An 18,897-nucleotide genomic window follows, 5' to 3' on the forward strand; every position below is an offset into this window, starting at 1 on the left:
CGTACATTTACAGCGGCAACAGCCTTTATAATTCACCAACACGCTTCATGCTAAGCCAATGGAAGAAACACAGCAACGAACTGATACATTTAACAAATGTATTTATTTATAATGGGGGAAAGGGAGGAACACGCAAGAAGCAGAGTTATCACGACTAATGAGATGCACGTATGTACAGCAAAGAGCACTGAAACAATTCCTACTTACGGACGGGCACACACACACACACACACACACACACACACACACACACACACACACACACACACACACACACACACACACACACACACACACACACACACACACACACACACACACGAACCGGTGGCCACAGCCTTTATTGAAAAATTGCCATTTTCAATTCTTGCCACATACATTGAAATGAGCCAAGTTAAATTCAACCAAAGTTCTTTATTTTAATTTATTCGGTGTAATAGACACTAGACAACACATTCAATGGGGTTTAGAGCTAATCCAAGGGTTGGAGGATTAAAAAACAACCCCATCAAAACTGAAAAGTTAGTGATTTTTGGTAGCGTCGGCCAAATTGTCCCAAATTCTACCCCTAACAGATATTGTATCAGTGTCAGACCAACTTCTATTCCTTTTCCTGCATACCCCAGTGATGCAAAACTGACATTGAGAGAGGAAAAATTGATACAGTGTGGCATGTTACCCCTGGTTTGTGGCAGTGCCCAAAATTGGCACCTGTGTCTACATGTTAATCACATTTTCATCCTGTCCTGTTGGTGTGTTATTTTGATTTTGACACTCTGTGCATGAACAGGCATCAATACAATCAAGTCCAGCAAGCTGACAAGGACACTTCCTTCCATTGGAGCAGTCCTTATCTTTGCAGTGCAAGTGAGTGAGGTCTCGCACCTCGACTGGAGCCGGTGATTTTGAGAACATGGTTGGTGTGATGCCTCCATCATCACAAGCACTCCAGCCATGACCAACTGGTTGAGTTTCCTCCTGGTTCACAATATGACTGTTACACCAGATCCTAGTCTGGTACTTAGTACATACAACATGCTGTTTGAACGCATCTTCCGTGGGCGGAAGCATTGAAGCTGCTTTGTCAGCTGTTGTTGCCATTAGGTTGCCCATCTCATCTTGAGTTTGGACATCTTTTCCCTTCTTTCCATTTAGCAACAATGCAAACACCTGTGCAACGTTCCAATCATTCTCATGAAAGGTTTTCAAATCTGCGAGACTGTCAATGTTTTTGACAAGTTTGGAGTAGGCATTCATCTTGCCAATCCTGTTCATTGAACACATCCTATCACATCCTGTCAAGGCATGAGCAGCAGGAAGGCGACCACAAACTGTCAGACCAAGTTGGTCCACAATTTCACGAACTGGGATGTACTGCTCCTTGCCAGAATGTCCAGCATATATGAATACTTCGTCAGTTAGCTGTCCTCTGCTTTGGTATTGCATGAGAAGGACCAGGACATCAGGATCATCACAGCGGATAATGAGGTGACCATTGCCCTGGGAGAGACTGCACACATGGAGAATCATCCTCGTGTCTGCTTCCGCTTGGTTGGAGTAGAGGCTCTCCAAGTATTGTCATGCTTGTTGAGGTCACAGCCTTCACAAGTTTTCCATCAGTAAATCCCCCTGCCAAAATGATACATTTATCACGTGGGATGTACTCCCCTGCATTATCTACAATGTATTCACTGATGTAATTGGCAAGACATGCCTTGTTGCGAACCAGGAGGAAACTCAACCAGTTGGTCATGGCTGGAGTGCTTGTGATGATGAAGGCATCACACCATTCATGTTCTCAAAGCCACCGGCTCCAGTCGAGGTGCGAGACCTCACTCACTTGCACTGCAAAGATAAGGACTGCTCCAATGGAAGGAAGTGTCCTTGTCAGCTTGCTGGACTTAACAGTTTTGATGGGTTTTTTTTTTTACCCTCCAACCCTTGGATTAGCTATAAACCCCATTGAATGTGTTGTCTTGTGTCTATTACACCAAATAAATTAAAATAATGAACTTTGGTTGAATTTCACTTGGCTCATTTCAATGTATGTGGCAATAATTGAAAATGTCAATTTTTCATGGATGCCCGCAAGGAAGGGGTTAATTTGGCATGTTGTACACAGTTGCTGCAACTACAACATCATTTTCTGAAAACTAGACATCCAGAGGAATAATATGATACTATTTTTAGCTGCTTCTACCTCCGGTTGGGGTATCTCCTACAATAGAAGCCTTTTTCAGTCTAGGCCGCTACTCTACAAAAGGGCGATGGGAGAGGTGGGGAGAGGGGAAGGGTGAGACTTGGTAGAGGTACGGTGAAGAAGAAGGGAGTGGGCAGCGAGAGGTACAATATTTGAGGGGTTGGGAAGAAGGGGAGGTGTGCTGAGGGGAAGGAAGGAGAATTTTTGTGGTGATGAGTGTACTGATTGAGAGTGTCAAATATCTGTTAGGTTAGAATGGAACTCACAGATGTGGGAACACCACACACTTTGGGACAACAGAGGAGCTGGTACTGAAAAATCTTAATAAGCGACGTATGGATCATTGCTTATGAAGAACAGGCCTAATTTGCTTAATTAATGAGGTGAACAATTTTTTCTTGTGTATTAAAAGGGCATCGTAGAGTATTCATGTACATGTTAAAAAATTGTTGTAAAGTTTGCTTTAATTTACTACATCACTCTTTCAAATTGTCCCATACATAACACCTAATTTGCATATAGGCAAATTAGATTAGTGATTTCATACCTTAAACCTATGCCTGCTTTTTTTCTTTCAATGATTAATAAAATTCCTCAATCAGACATGAAAATCTTTTTGAAATTTGAGCTGTGGCATAAATATGAATTTCTGCCATTTGAGGGGACCTTCTCTTGGACTTGCCCATAGAACAACCCTCGGGACATCTTAAGTTTAATCACATGGGAAATAAACATTACAGATAAGCCGCCACCCTGCTTGCAGGTCTGTACACGTGGTCACATGGCATATTGGCTCATGGTTCATGCAAACATTGTAACTTTATTTTAAAATGTCCATTTTTCACCAGATTTGCTTTGATTCCCTGGAGAGCACGTTACCAAACCTCCAAAAATATAAACACAGATATGACAGATGCTATGGATTAGCAGTTGCTCTTGGAGGTAGGGCATGAGGTAAAGCAGTGAATGCATATCATATAGTGTACATTTGAGGTCCATCTTGGTTATTTGAAATTTAATGCATTTTCCTTATGAAAAAGGCATTTTTGGTAGGATTTTCACACAATTTGTTGCAGTCGAGTTTGAATCTGTGTCAGCGACTACAGAAAGTGGAAATAGAAATAAAATCGGAGTTAACTAAGGCCATGAGGCCGCATAGAACATTCTAGAAGCCTCACATTCTCTTTACAAAATCTCTATATGACCTAAATTCATCAACTTTCAACAGATTTTCATGGAACTTGTTTTCGTCGAGTCTGAACTTCTTCTTCTTCTTCTTTCGGCTGCTCCCTTTAGGGGTCGCCACAGCGGATCATCCGTATGATCCGCATAGTGATTTGGCACATGTTTTACGCCGGATGCCCTTCCTGACGCAACCCTGGTCGCCTCTTACCACACAGGGATATGGTACACCTATTTTAACCGGGGTATACACCGGCCCAGTACACTGGTACTCATTTTGCCAACCTCGGAAGGATGACAGGCTGAGTCAACCCCCTGGTGTAATAATTCAGTGGCCCAACGGGGCTTGAACTCAGGACCTTTTGGATCCCAAGCCGCTGCCCTAACCACTGCACCAACACCAGGCTCTTCGTCGAGTCTGAACTTCCATTAGCAAATACCAAAAGTGAAAACAAATCGAATAAAACTTATGATAAAGTTATGAGGCTGTTTGGAGGCATATGGAAGCTCCTTACGTTGCTCAAAACACCAAAAAAACACCCGATTTTTCACAAACCTTGCTGCAATTGAGCGCTAAGCTACCTTGGTGACTGTGCTAAGTGAAAACAGAAATTGAATTAAAGTTCAAATCGGCTTGTGAGGCCGTTCAAAGCAAAAACCTCCAATCTCAAGAGAAATCCTTTCCAATGTCATAAAACACGATTTTTATATTGCATCCATGAACAATACTGATATAATCTAACAACTTGTAATATCAGGCATGTGATGAAATACATGACTTGCATGAAAAAAATCATTTTGACACCTTTATTAGCAAAAAACCGGCATGGCCTACAATGTCGCAGAGGCCTCACTCGCGATGCCGTCAGCTAGGCCCAATCTTAAAACATTAACAACTCGACAATTATAAATGATAAACACACACAACTTACCTCCTTCTTCTCAGGCCACCCATCTCTCCAAACATGCACTCGTGACAACTGCTGAAGCCCTTGGCTGTTGTCTCATGACGGTATAAATCTAGCTCACGTTCCCTGTTAGTGGGTGAACAATCCAGCGCTTGGTGAATTCTGCTTCAAAATGGCGAATTAAGACCCCTTTGTGGGAGAGCGAGGTGGTCGAGGATGCATCTGATAAAGGAAATAATTAAATAAGGCCATTAATTATCTTCATAATGGGTGTTTTAATAAACCCAAACACCCAATTTGAAGGAATGATTCCTTTCCTCCATCCAACCGTTAATGAGGAATGACAGGCTTGGCACCGCCTGACATTGCAGGGCACAACACAGGCAGGTGGTCATGCAGATGGACAGGGCAGAGAGACAGTGTGGCTTACAGTGCAGCCAAGTAGCTTAAGCACTCCAACGAAACGGTTGACAAGGAACAGCTGACTTGGCAAGCAATTAGCGATCCCATTTGTCATATTAAACACCCCCCCCCCCGGGACCCCGAATTGTGAGACGATGTCCGAATTGGACAAATTAACACTTCTAACTGCTGCTATATTCAATTATGGAGCTTAAATTTTGTAATTTGGTTTAGTTTAAGAGATTCTCGAGGTTCTGGCATGTGCGCAAATTAAATAAAGCCACAAACGCTGACGTCTCTTGGTGTTTATAAGCATTGCATCGAGTCCAGCGATTCATCGGTATGTTGATCAGGCATTCGATGATATAAGTGCGGAAAGTGAAGAAAAAAAAACTGCATCGTCAATAAATAGTTGCGCCTGTTCCAAGTCAAGGCATTGTTGAGCAGGCCGAGCAAAATGGCGAATTCAGACCCCAGTGAGGTAACCAGGATGCACCTGATAAAGGATATAATTAAATAAGGTCGTTAATTATCTCAAAAGAGGTGTTTTAATGAACCCAAGTTTGCACCCAAGTTTTCACTCATGCACTCCATTGGAGTTCCCTTAATATGCATGCAAAGTTTCAGCCAGATAGGTTTCATGGTTTTGGTTTTATGGAGGACATACACACACACTGACTGACTGACACACTGACACACACTCACACTCACATTTATTATCATAGATGTTTTACACTTCTTCTTCTTCTTCTTCTTGTGTATGGCAGGTTAGCTGCTGGGGTAGCTATCATTTCTTGGAAGCGCGACTGTGTTGTTGATGCAGTGCCCCTCTACCAGTACACACTGGTACTCATTTTGCTGACCTCGGAAGGATAACAGGCTGAGTCAACCCCCTGGTGTATTCATTCAGCGGCCAACGGGACTTGAACTCAGGACCCTGGGACCCCAAGCTATTACCCTAACCACGAAGCCAACACCAGGCTCCAATGTTTTGCACTATGCTGTATTCTGACTTTCATGATCAATTTATGGGTTCAAAAAAAAAAAATGTAATTCATAGGTATTTTGGAATGCTATCACATTACGTGGAACTGAATAAACCATTTTGAATTGGTGAATGAATGAATGAATGGATTATTTATGGAACTCATGATCTTAATCATATTGACATATTAACAAGCTAATGTTTTTTTTTGTTTGTTTGACAAATTTTTGTTTTTTTTTACAGAAAACATTTGTGCTTCTTAATTTAACCAGCGTGCTGAATGACCCTGAGCAGTGGAAAAGTCCAGGAGAGTTCAGACCTGAACATTTTCTGGATGAAGAGGGATGCTTCCAAAAGCCTGAAGCTTTCTTACCATTCTCAGCTGGTGAGCAACTGTTTTGCTTCACCTTGAACACTGTGGGCTCCTCCATGATGGCACTTTTTCCCCACAGTGTTTCAGACCATTTACAGTCCCACCGTAACTGTTAATAACTATTTGGGTTTGGACCTGAAAGGTGCCAAATCAGTAGCTTTGTGGAGGGCCACCTACTGGTGACTCCAGCCAAACCATCAGGTCCACCCCAGTGCCGCCATGAGGGAGCGCTGAGCCGACCCACCCCGACCCATTCCTGCAAGGGGATGGGGGCAGGAAACGCCTGCCCTCTCCTTCAACACACTGACACCTAGTTTGGGCCTGGCCCAAATCAAGGCACAGGTCCCCAGGCTTCGTAAGTGATCTAGGACTCAGAGGATGGGTGCCTGGGGATCATTTCCCCTGGCCGGCTTCCTCTGAGTCCGGAGACACTGAAGCTGCCTCGAGACGCACCTTGCCATGGTTCTTGGCAAAATTCACCAGCATTTCACGGGATCTACACCCATCATTAGTACATAGGAACTGCAAGGTGCCGAATCCATGGCATGGCAGGTCATCATTTGATCTTGCAGATCATCTGGCATCACCGGGAAATGAGCAATAGAACCGCTGAAGGGAGTGCGGGTCGGACACTTGATAAAATTGCAGTAGGGGAACCCATCAGCAGAGTCAGACTCCGCCGTGGTCCTCCACCCCCCCCCCCGCCGGCCACCGCCAGCCAGGGCCGGAACAAGCAAGCCAAATTGGCATCCCATTGGGATCCATAGACAAGCGAAGTCCAGGCCTTTCTGGTTTGGCAGCGAGCAATACGTCTGCACCTTAGTGATGCCAGGCCCCTATGAGGCATGATCCCAAAGCTGCCTAATTAGCAAGGCGCATATGGGAGTAAACCATGGGATCTGGCCCATGAGACCACTCGGGGGTGAATCACCCAGAGCACTTCGGCAATTCATGCACCGTATTTGGGGTGCCATGCTGTGAGGTCCCTAGCCACAGGCCTGAACACCTCCCACCAGGAAAAGTATTTACTATGCTCCGCGAGTCGGAGCCTGGTGTTGACCAACCCTTTTCAGGGGAATGCCCGGGCCCAGCAGCCGAAAGACACCTCACGCCGGTGCACTTCTATGCGCTGCAAGAGCGTCGAAGGCAGCTCTTGCTCTCGCATTTCTGACCAGTCCAGTTTGTTGTCAAATCTGGGCTGTCGTACTCTGCAGGGGATGCTAAGAATGTTGGCCATTGGCTCCCAGCGCAACAAGAAGACCTTTTTGAGGAAAATCCCGTAATGTGCTGATCGGAGGTGCTCGCCCGCTGAGAAGCGGCCGCCTGAAAGTGACCGCCTCCATGGAGGCTCACTCCTCCGATGGAGACCAGACCGTGACCAGGTCGTTCCCGCAGATTCAGAAAGGCTTCAGGCTTGTGAACCATGGTCGTCTAGGTGCTCAACAGCTCATCTCGGAGATGTTATTGTGGACCTTGCCCCTCAGAGCTGTATCATGTTGAGGATTGGCTAGGACAGTGGGAGGCCCATTAGAACCCCCTGCTGACTGACCACGTCTTCATCATTGGGCCACTTTACCATCTGGGGCCCACGGCCGAGAACCCCGACCCGAGTCATCTACTTCAGAAGACCCAGCCCCTCGGTGACTCCCAACCAAATGGCCTTACAAAGTTTGAGAGGAAGGAGGTCAGGTCTGCCGAAAGGATGACTGAGGGACTTGGGAGCGGATGGAGAAACATCAACCATATTACACCATCATGGTCACTCTGTAACACCTGTGCCAGTGCGTGGTCCTTCAATGGAGGAAAGGACCTGCGTACAGCAAGTATGCTCCAAGGGCTCCCAGGGATCGCGTCACGATGCAGACTTTCCAGGTGTTCAGGAAGTGCAATTACCTTGACTATTAATGACTTGTCGAAGTCTAGCTCTGAAAGGAGCTGGTCACATGTCCTGGCAGCCAGAACATAGGCTTGCCAATCACAAAATACACACCTTCTGGTTGGTCATTGTCCCACTTTCAGAGGCACTCAGATCAATATGTATCGCAACCTCATTCAAGTAGGTGGTGAAGCCACTTTGCCCCCTGGATTTCTCCAGGCAAGAACTCGAGGTCAGAGCAAACAGATGCGGCTGAATGAGTGTTGCATTACGCGATGTAGCCAAGCGGCACTTTCCTACAAGTTTGCCAGGGGTGAGTAAAAACCCACTCCTTGGCATAAGAAGCAGTTGCCTTGAGTTGTTTCGTGACGGCGTACGGTCAGTGAGAATTGCAGTGCGACTGAGCCACCAGGCCGGGTTTTCGAGAGCAAAGCAGACCATGTGGCCCCTGTGACAACACATATCAACAGTAACCCACTGACCATGCATAGTAATGATGGCCACGTGTATTGACGACCAGCATCCATCAAGAAAATTGATGTAGGTGTGGTGCCGATCTCGATCCGTGTGGTCAATTCACTTTCTCGGACCTGGTGTCGGGAGCGGAGAGTAGGGAGGAGTACCTGAGGGGATTTGGGAGCTCCCCTCACCCCCTCCCCTTCCCAGAGCGGCGGAGTTAGTACTTCACCACTTGTCAGTGGGACCTGCTCCCATGGGTTTGTTCGGATGGCCCCTGGAGACCCACTTCTCAGCGGAGTGTCCAGGGGACAGGGCAGGCCATAACCTGAAGAGACCCCCCATAAGCTGGACTGCGTTGTCCACAGATCTGATCCATTTGCACAGCCACCAGGCTCATGGTTATACCTTCCAGGGGGAGGGGGTGTGTCCGGTGGAGGTACCCCAAGCGGTATGAATACCCCACGTTTTGACTGTGTCGAAGCATGCTTATCAATATTACATTTAGCTTAAAATCACACCTCCAGGAATTTGCCAATTTTCATACACAAACACAAATATGTATATATATATATATATATATATATATATATATATATATATATATATATATATATATATATATATATATATATATATATATATATATATATATATTGTGCACAAACGATGGAGCCGGATTTTCGATTTAGATCTTTGGTCACCCACAGCACCCCCTCAAACTCTGGGGATTTCCGATTTCCAAGCCACATTTTCGGTACTTTTCATTCAAGTGGATACCGAGTAGTTATCAGGAGATGGAACTGGATGAGATTTGATATGCATAATCTTAAGGTGATTCCCTATCCGATATATGACATCCATTTTGCTCTTTATCTTATAGTTTCCAAATGGCAACCCTCTCAACTTGGGTGTCCGAGGGCCATTGAGCATTCCTGCTGAAACTTCAAAGTACACTAGCTCCAAGACGATTGAACCGAATCGAATGAAACTTTACATGCTTATAGACCGTAATGAGTACTACAACTTTGCTCCTTTGCATAATGATCTATCTCGATTAGTTCAGGGGTCAAAGGTCTTAATACACCAACCAGGCACAAATACAGATGCTTCGGCACTATGTGCCTAGCACCAGGTGCCGTCATTCCCTGCCAGGTAATCTGAGCTCTTGCAGAGTGAAACGGCACATACTGTGGCTAGGAATCCTTTCCTATGTTATTTCACAATATTGCGCATTAGTAAGTAGATCTTCGACTGCGATTGTGATTGGATGATCATACAAACATCGTTTCTCGGCACCTACGATTGTCGCAATACTAACAGTCCTGCTCGGCGACCCATTGCTGACTTCCGGCTTGTTATTATTATTATACCACAACACAACCTAAACGAAGAATTTTGCATGAACAATTTACTAAAATATTATAAATCAATTAAACATGGCAAGGCAGACAACTTATTCTTTTTTATGCAACACAAGGCTGTGGCATAACATCATTGGCTGAGGACACAAATAAATTCCGCTGATGCAATGTCCTCTGTCGGGTAAGGCAGGGATGTTTGAAGTTGGCCAGGGTGCTGGCGATATCTTGCCTACTTTTCACGAAGGACACCGTGGGATCTTTAACGTCCACCAAGTAATGCTGCCGAAGGAAAGCACACACATTGATGAATCACCCTGCCTGTAAAACACCAGGATGATAGTTTATAGCTGGCCTGACATTCAAACTCCCAGGGAGAGGAGATGAAAGGATCCTGTTATGAGTTACATGCTAAATATGGGAGTGGAGGAAGTTGGTGATCCATGAAAGAAACTGGCTTTGGATGCTGGAAGAAGAGAACTTGGATGTGAAGGTGGGGTGCCAGACTGTATCAAATGCTCAAGATATTTCCAGAGAGATGGCTTTGATCTGACGCCTGAGATTGACGGCTACCATCCCATTGTCTGTAGTGTTGAAGCAGTATATACAGTGTCAAATGACCGGGTCTGAAACCAAACTGATGATCTGAGGTCAGGCCATTGGAGAAAAGAAAGGATTTGATATCACCTGAATTGATAGATTCCATGTCAAAAATAGGGCAGAGTGAAAACAGTGGAATGTTAACAAATGTATCCACCACAGCACAAAGAGAGGGTAACAAGGAAATGGTTTCTGGTGACATGTGTATGACATGGAGTGGGAGGTGATGTATGGATTGCTCAGCAGGAGAAACGACACCAGAATAGTGCTGATAAAAAAAATCTGCAAGGCCACAAGTGATGTGTTCCAAGTATATGACCAGCTGCTATTTTCTTCGGATCAACAGAGAGGAATGCTGCTGCAACCTGCCTGGTTGAGAAAAGTGGAACTATCCCATGTAGAGTGGAGATGTCTACAATGTAATACAATGGATTTTCAGATGATGAAGACTTTTTAATAATTTTACGTTAAGAACAGAATTTGACCCAGAACACGACCTTGAAGGACACCAGCCTCTAAGAGCAAGGATAGTGTTGCATCCAAATCTATCCTCTGTTTGTAAGCACATGGGAAATGTGACAGCCAGTCTCGGAGGAAAATATGTGTACCATTAGCTGACAGTTTTTAAATCAAAGGGTGGTAGCAGACAGAATCAAATGTGTGGGAGATATCCAGTGAGATATACCTGACCTCTTGTTTGAAATTGAGAGCACCCATCCATTGACACTGTTGATGCAATTTAAGTATGGTTGGTGCTGCTGAACTGAAGGATTGGTAAACAGTCAGAGCAACCTATAAAAGTTGAAAGATCAACAAAGGATAAAGTTGCTTTGAAGGGTGAAAGGTGGGAAGCTCAGCAAAACAAGTTCGTTGAGGTCTTGGTCGACAGTCCCAGCAACTAATAAGAGTGAAAGTTGGAAGGTTGGAAAAGTGAGAAGCAGCCTGTAAGGTTGGAAGATGGAAAGACAGTAAAGAGAGAATCATAAGCACTGCATGGTTACTGAGACAAGACGTGAAAGGAAAAACCAGTTGCTTGCACCACCTGAGATCAAATGGAAAACTTGGAAGTGGTGCAAGGTACAGTGCCTTCAGAAAGTATTCACACCCCTTGACTTTTTCACATTTTATTGTGAAACAGCCTGAATTTAAAATAGATTAAATTGAGAGTTTTGTCACTGATCCACACATAACAACACCCCATCATGTCAAAGTGGGATTTTTATTTATTAAAATTTTTATAAATTAATTTTTAAAAATAGGGGCAATACCCCTGGGCGCTCACCTGGTGGTGCCTGGATAAGAAAACCAGGGAACCATTGGTAGGTGTGGATGACCCACAGCATACATAACGGAGAATATTTATGGATTATTTTTTTATGCAGTGAACAAACTTTGGTACTTCATGGGTGATGAAGGTTGTGGTGAAGTTTCATCAAAACTCTGTGTGTGGTTTCGGAGAAGGAAGCAAATACATATTTTGGGGGGCAACCCCCCCCCTCTACCACCACTCCGGAGACCCCTTTAGATCCCGATTTTTTTTTCCTGTTGTTTTTTTAATGTCGTGAACAAACTTTAGTAAATCATGGCTGATGAAGGTTGTGGTCAAGTTTCAATAGAATTGACTGTGTAGTTTCTGAGAAGAAAGCAAATACCTATTTTGGGGGGCAAATCCCACCCTCCATAAGCCCCCGCAGACCGATTAAAAAAAAAAATTGAATGGTCTGAATAAACTTTGGTACATCATGGGTGATGAAGGTTGTGGCACAGTGGGAACTTTTGAAAGTTCCCAAGAGCACAGTGAGCTCCATCATCAAGACTCTTCCTTGAGCTGGCTGTCTGACCAAACTGAGTAACTGGGCAAGAAGGACTTTGGTCAGGGAGGTGACCAAGAACCCAATGATCACTCTGACAGAACTGCAGAGTTCCTTGGTTGAGATGGGAGAACCTGCCAGAAGGACAACAATGGGAAAACAGTCTCTGCAGCACTTCACAAATCTCGGCTTTATGGGAAAGTGGCCAGATGGAAACCACTCCTGAGAAAAAGGCACCTGACAGCATGTCTGGAGTTTGCAAAAAGGCAAATGACAGCATGTCTGGAGTTTGCAAAAAGGCATGTGAAAGATTGAGAGCATGTGGCAAAAGATTCTGTGGTCTGACGAGACAAAAATTGAACTCCTTGGCCTGAATGCAAAGTGCTACATCTGGCGAAATAGAGAACAGCTTATCACCCATCGAACACCATCCCTACCATGAGGCATGGTGGTGGCAGCATCATGCTATGGGGATGCTTTTCATTGGCAAGGATTGGGAGACTTGTAAGGATAGAGGGAACAATGAATGGAGCCAAATATGGGCAAATCATTGAGGAGATCCTGCTTCAGAGTGCAAAAGACCTGAGACTTTGGTGAAGTTTTACATTCTAACAGGACAATGACCCCAATAATACAGCCAAAGCAACACTGTAATGGCTTCAGAACAAGAACGTGGAAGTCCTTGAGTGGCCCAGCAAATGCCTAGACCTAATCCCATTGGGAATCTGTGGAAAGATTTGAAGATTGCTGTTCATCGACACTCCCCATCCAATTTGAGAGAGCTTGAACAAATCTGCAAGGAGGAATGGGAGAAAATCACCAAATCCAGATATGCAAAGCTGATACAGACATACCCAAGAAGACTCGAAGCTGTAATCATTGCCAAAGGTACTTCTACAAAGTATTGACTCAGGGGGTTGAATACTTATTGATGCAAGACATTTCAGCTTTTAAGCTTTTAATTTTGAATTAATTTGTAAAAAATTCCAAAAACATGTTTGCACTTTGTCATTATGGGGTATTTTGTGTGGATCGGTGACAGAAAATTTAAATTTAGTCAATCTTAAATTCAGGCTGTCACACAATAAAATCTGAAAAAGTCAAGGGGTGTGAATACTTTCTGAAGGCACTGGAGGTGTAAATATGATTGCAGAATACTTGGGGCTGCTGGGAAAATTACTCCAAAGACAAGCCAGTACAAGCCAACACAGGTGTGCCCCGGCCAGCCAAAGGATGCATTGATTGAAGGAGTGAGCAAAAGGCAGCAGAAGTGTGTGCATGCCGATGGTAGCAAGTGCAAGTGTGCACGGGCTAGCAGGAGCGGAAATTAATGTGTGTGGCCTGGCAGGAGTTAGCACAGGTGTAGACAGCCCGTCAGGAGTCAGCACAGGTGTACACGGCCCAGTGGGAGCCAACACAAGTGTGCATAAGTGAGTGTGAGCCAGCACAAGTTTGCACAGCTGGTGGGTGCCAGCACAACGGAGTGAAAGTTAGCACAAGTTACAAACAGTAGTGCCAGACAGAGTTTGATGACTGTAACACAATGCTGGGTGTGGGTTATGAGCTCTGCACAGTAGGCACTGAAAAACAGAGCTGTGGCTTTTGCCCAGCCACATCAATCTCTGTGCTTGTAGTGGACGACAAGCACAGCTCAGGTCATTCATTCATTCCCTTTGACTTCTCTCCATTTCCCTTCATCCCCAAGTGATCCTTCAATAAAATTTAAAAACAATAGTCGCCCTGCTTCGTCTGATTGGTCTACATTGCAATATCATGCTTTGGGGTAGCAATGCCTTTTTATTGGAAGATCCCTCCCATGTAATTCACTTTGAGTGGCCTTTCATCCTGTCTTCTCCATCCCACTAATAGTCCCACATGACTGCTTGATTTATAGCTTCTTGAACAAGAAATTTTGCTGCCCAGAGAAATTGTGGAGAAAAGCTGCATTCAATGCTAAATAGTGCATTACAGTAATTTAAAAATAAAATTTGACAAGGGGCAGATATAGTTATTCTCAGTTTTAGAAATTGAACTCTTGTTTTGCATTAAATTTGGTGATATCGATACAACACAAAATCTGGATGTTAAATCATCTATCTATCTGTAACAAATTGGTGAGATATATTTGCTACGTTTATCCAGTATAAAGTAACAATTGTTTTCACATCATGCATGCAGTGTACAAGTGTAAGGTAATACTGTCATTGATTTTCTTATCTTTATGTTCTGATTTTCTTTGGTATTTTTGTTTTCTGCTCAAGGTCCACGAGCTTGCTTGGGAGAGTCCTTGGCCAAGACAGAGCTTTTTCTCTTCTTTACTTCCCTTCTACAGAAGTTTCAGTTTGTTTGGCCAGACCCCTTATCCAAGCCCGACCTGGATCCTCTATATAAGCTTTTATTTATTCCAAAGCCGTACAAAGTTGTTGTTCGTAAGCGAGTTGGAGCTTGAAGTTAACGTGGACTCTCTTTGTTGGAAGAAGCCACTGAATTACATGAATAATTGAGTGTGCACTCTATCATAGTTTGATCGTACATGTCATAAATAGAGATGATTATCCATTATATGTAATGTTATCGAGCATTCTTTAGCTAAATTCTTATGCAGTCAATCCGGTGTTGTCCATTTTTTCTGATTATTTTTGTTCCAACATCAATTAAGTGTTTGATTTGGGGTGGTGTTGGTTGATGATAAGAGTATATGGATTGGTGGTTGGTGGTGTACACATGAGGGGTTGGAGAGTCGTAGGAATAGGGAAAGTAATACCAAACGTGGTAATTGCATGTGATATTACATTAAACATTATTCAGAGAACTTAGTCATCATGGAATCCATCATTTCAGTTGACATCAAATCCTTCCTTTTGTCCAACAGCCTGAATACAAGGAAATCAGACACAGGTGGAGGCCATTCAGCCCAACATGCCTGTGCCGCATCAACAACATACTAATTTATCAACACAAGATCCAAAGAAGAAAATGCAAAATTAATTATTTTTTAAAATCGTGTTTTTGCGGATTTTTGTATTTTTTTAAAGTTTCTGTAGTTTTTGTATTAATTTTTTCCTCCTTATGGGAGGTGGCATGGGCTTGGTTAAAAAATACACATCAACCACACAACACCCCTTGATGAGACCCCCACCAACAGCACTCCGCACACATGCACACAATCACCCATCAATGCTCCCTAAAAGTCCTGCCAACATCCCTATACCCCTCTCTCTCTCCATCACTTCCAGGTACCTATCTAATTCTAATTTAAACTTATCTCCTATTTCTGCTGCCACTACCTTTCCAGGGAGACCATTCCAAGCATTAACTACTCTCTGAGTAAAAGTTCCCTGCCATACTACCATCTTAACGCTCCTCTGCTTTACTCTCAGGCTATGACCCCTGGTCCTATCACTGTCTACTCTGTTGAATAATTCATCTGAACTTATTTTATCTCCACCTTTGATTATCTTGAATATCTCTATCATATTTCCACGTAACCACTTCCTTTCTAGAGTATAAAGCCCTGTCTCCTTCAGCTGCTCCTCGAAGCTGAGTCCAGCTTGGGCTGGGTTCAATCGAGCAGCCCTGCACTGGACGCTCTCTATGGCATCTTTGTCCTTCCTGAGTTGTGGTGACTAAAACTGCACACAATATTCTAGATGTGGCCCTCACTAAATTCCTATACAATGTTAACACCACCTCTTTTGCTTTATAAATGCTTCCCCTCTGAATACAACCTAAAACCCAATTTCCTTTACATATAGTTGCCTGGCATTGTGCTGCCTGCTTACCTCTTGTATCTATTACCACCCCTAGATTCTTCTCTTGTGTGAAACACTCAAAAATTACCCCTTGAATCATGTAATCTCTATTTCATTGTTCTTCTCCATCCCCAACACCTTACACTTGCTCAGGTTAAATTCCATCTGCCAATCTTTTGCCCAATCTCTGCAAGTATCAATACTTTCCTGAATCTGTTCACCACCCCCTCTGCTTTCCAGCTTACCTCCAAGCTTTGTGTCATCTGCAAATTTGGAAAGCCGACTCTTCACCCCACGATCCAAATCATTGATGTAAATAATGAATAGTAATGGTCCGAGTACTAATCCCTGAGGTACCCCACTACTTACATCCTCCAAGCAAGACATCCTCCCACTCACAGCCACTCTTTGCTTCCTATCACGAGGCCAGTTTGCATTCCAATTAGCTACCTGGCCAGCCACTCCACAAGCCCTCACTTTGGCGAACAACCTTCGATGTGGCACCTTATCAAATGCCTTCTTAAAGTCTAGATATACTAAGTCCACTGCCTTTCCCTCATCCACCCAATCAGACACTGCTTCATAGAACTCTAAAATATTTGTTAGACAGGAACTACCTTTGGGAAACCCATGCTGACTCCCTTTAATTAGTTTGTATTTATTTAAATGGTTCCTCATCTGGTCCCTAATTAATGTCTCCAACACCTTCCCCACAACTGAAGTCAAACTAACAGGTCTATAATTCCCCAAGTCTTCTCTGGATCCTTTCTTAAATAATGATGTTACATTTGCTACTCTGCACTCATCTGGTACCTGTCCTTACCAGTGAGCCATGGAAAATATTCGTTAACATCTCGCTTACCTGCTCAACCACCTCCCTCTATACTCTCAGGTGTATATTATCTGGCCTCGGAGCCTTATCTTCTCTTCGATTACCTAGCTGTTCCTCTACTTCCTCCACTCCAACCTGGATCTTCTGTAAAAGCCCTTCTTCACTTCCTTGATATATACTCTCAGCTATTGGCAATTCTCCTGACTGTTCTTGTGTAAAAGTTGAAGCAAATTACCTGTTTAATAAGCCTGCCATCTCACTTTCATCACTAACCACTCTCCCGGTACCATTCCTCAATGGGCCCACACTGGTCCTAACCTGTTCTTTACCCTTGATGCACTTAAAGACAGCCTTGCTGCTATCTTTAATATCCTTAGCCATGTCCTTCTCATACTCTCTTTTGGCTTGCCGAGTTATTTTCTTAACTTGCCTCTATTTACTCCGATAGTGATATTGTTGTGGTGCCGGGTTCGGTGGCGAGGAAGACCGCTAGATGGAGCAGTTTGGCCGTCTCCCACCGAACACCGGAATTGAAGGTCGTAACCTTCGGATAACTCTGAAGGTCACGGGTCCCTTAGTGGACCGTGGACGCCAATATTTTGACGGCGTGGGGTAGAGTTAATTGTCTAATTCCAATTTACCTAAGTATCCACGCCGTCTAACTACCGGGGAAGCCACACCCTTGGCCGACTTTGTCCGAACCGAGTCGCTGTTACCGACTCTGATCCGGCGTAACCGAGCGGGGATTACCAAAGCCTGCTGGACCAAATGAACAATTTACGGCACAAACGGCCTCCCTAAATCTCAAGCCCGAACCATACTGGGTCAATGAAAGAAAGCACAGACAATGAACCGGAACATTTAACAGTTATTTATTTACAATGTACGAGGGAGGGAAACACAGAGCAGACTTTTTTTTTTTTTTTTTTTTTTTTTTTTTGTATACCTTGGTCGAGGCTCGTATGAGAGCTAACACACAACTCACAGCAAGGAGGCATGAGACAAGAGGGGCGGGAGTGGAAGGGACAAAACATTGGGGAACAGACACAGGTGAACTGTGGAAGGGAGAGGGATGGGGATGGGACGGGGAACATGGCGAGGGGAAGATGGACATTAAAGGGACTTTCAGGAAGGAAAGCAGGAGAATTGAAGGAAGTGGGCTTGGGTGGATTATCGGGGTAGAAAAGATCGAGGATTTGGATGGGGGAAGATAAGAGGTGGTGGTGAACAGCTGTTTTGAAAGCCTGGAGGGAAGAATGGGAAAGAATAGAGTGAGGAAGTTTATTCCAAAGGCGGGAAAAAAAGAGTGAAGATGAGCAGTGATTCGTGATTTTGGTAGTTTTACCAGAAGGGGGTTGTTGGCGGACCTTGAGCGCCCTGTGGAAATGTGGTGGGGACAAATCACAGAGAGAGCAGGGGGGCAAGGCTGGAGAGGAGTCGGTAGAAGACAGAAAGACCACCGACCAACCTGCGGTGATTGAGTGAGAGGCCCAAAGACTCAGCTTCATTGCGGGAGATGCCAATGATCTTAAAAGCCCTGGTTTCGACAGCGTGAAGTCGAGAAAGGTGGGAGGCAGGAGCACCAGCCCAGAGGGGAGAGCAGTACTCCATCAGGCTACGGACAAAAGCTTTGTAAGTGGTCAGGAGCTCAAGAGGGCCGAGGAAGGACTTTGCACGACGGAGGATTCCCAGTCGGCGACTGGCTTTTGAGGCAAGGTTGGAAATGTGACTTTCCCAGGAAAGGTCATGGCAGATAGTGAGACCCAGAAGCTTGAAAGAAAAGACTTCTTCCAGAGGATTGTTGAGAAAGTGGATGGGGGGGTTTTGTAAACGGTCCTTTCGAAGAGACATAGTGAGAGTGTGAGATTTGTCTGGATTGAAAGACATGTTCCACGTGTTGGACCAGTTTGTGATTTTATCCAGATCTGCAGTGAGCGAAGAAGCTGCTGCTTGCCGGTCTGAGGGATGACAGATGGTACGGCAGAGGGTGGAGTCATCGGCAAAGAGAAATAGAGGATTTTCCAGAGAGTCCGAGAGATCATTGATGAAAACCAGAAAAAGAACAGGGCCCAGAACGCTACCTTGAGGAACTCCAGCCTGCACAGGAAGAGGGGATGAAAGACTTAATCACAAATATGCAGGAAGTATTTACAATGATC

The 18,897-nt window shown here is 44.4% G+C and overlaps 1 protein-coding gene across 2 annotated transcripts in view; it reads left to right on the forward strand.

The window, feature by feature from the left end:
* The window catches only part of LOC147024570 (cytochrome P450 2J2-like), an 87,067-nt gene extending 72,101 nt beyond the window's left edge, over positions 1-14,966 (forward strand). For both annotated transcript variants that reach the window (XM_085884617.1, XM_085884616.1), the window contains exons 9-10: positions 5,921-6,062; positions 14,416-14,966. In XM_085884617.1, the coding sequence (XP_085740743.1) occupies positions 5,921-6,062; positions 14,416-14,603 (330 nt within the window). In that variant the 3' untranslated portion in view covers positions 14,604-14,966. The remainder of the gene's footprint in view (positions 1-5,920; positions 6,063-14,415) is intronic.
* Positions 14,967-18,897: the final 3,931 nt, after the last annotated feature.

This window comes from Eptatretus burgeri, chromosome 6, assembly GCF_056783735.1.
Source record: "Eptatretus burgeri isolate ZD-2024b chromosome 6, Ebu_testis_v1, whole genome shotgun sequence".
NCBI classification, from domain to species: Eukaryota; Metazoa; Chordata; class Myxini; order Myxiniformes; family Myxinidae; genus Eptatretus; species Eptatretus burgeri.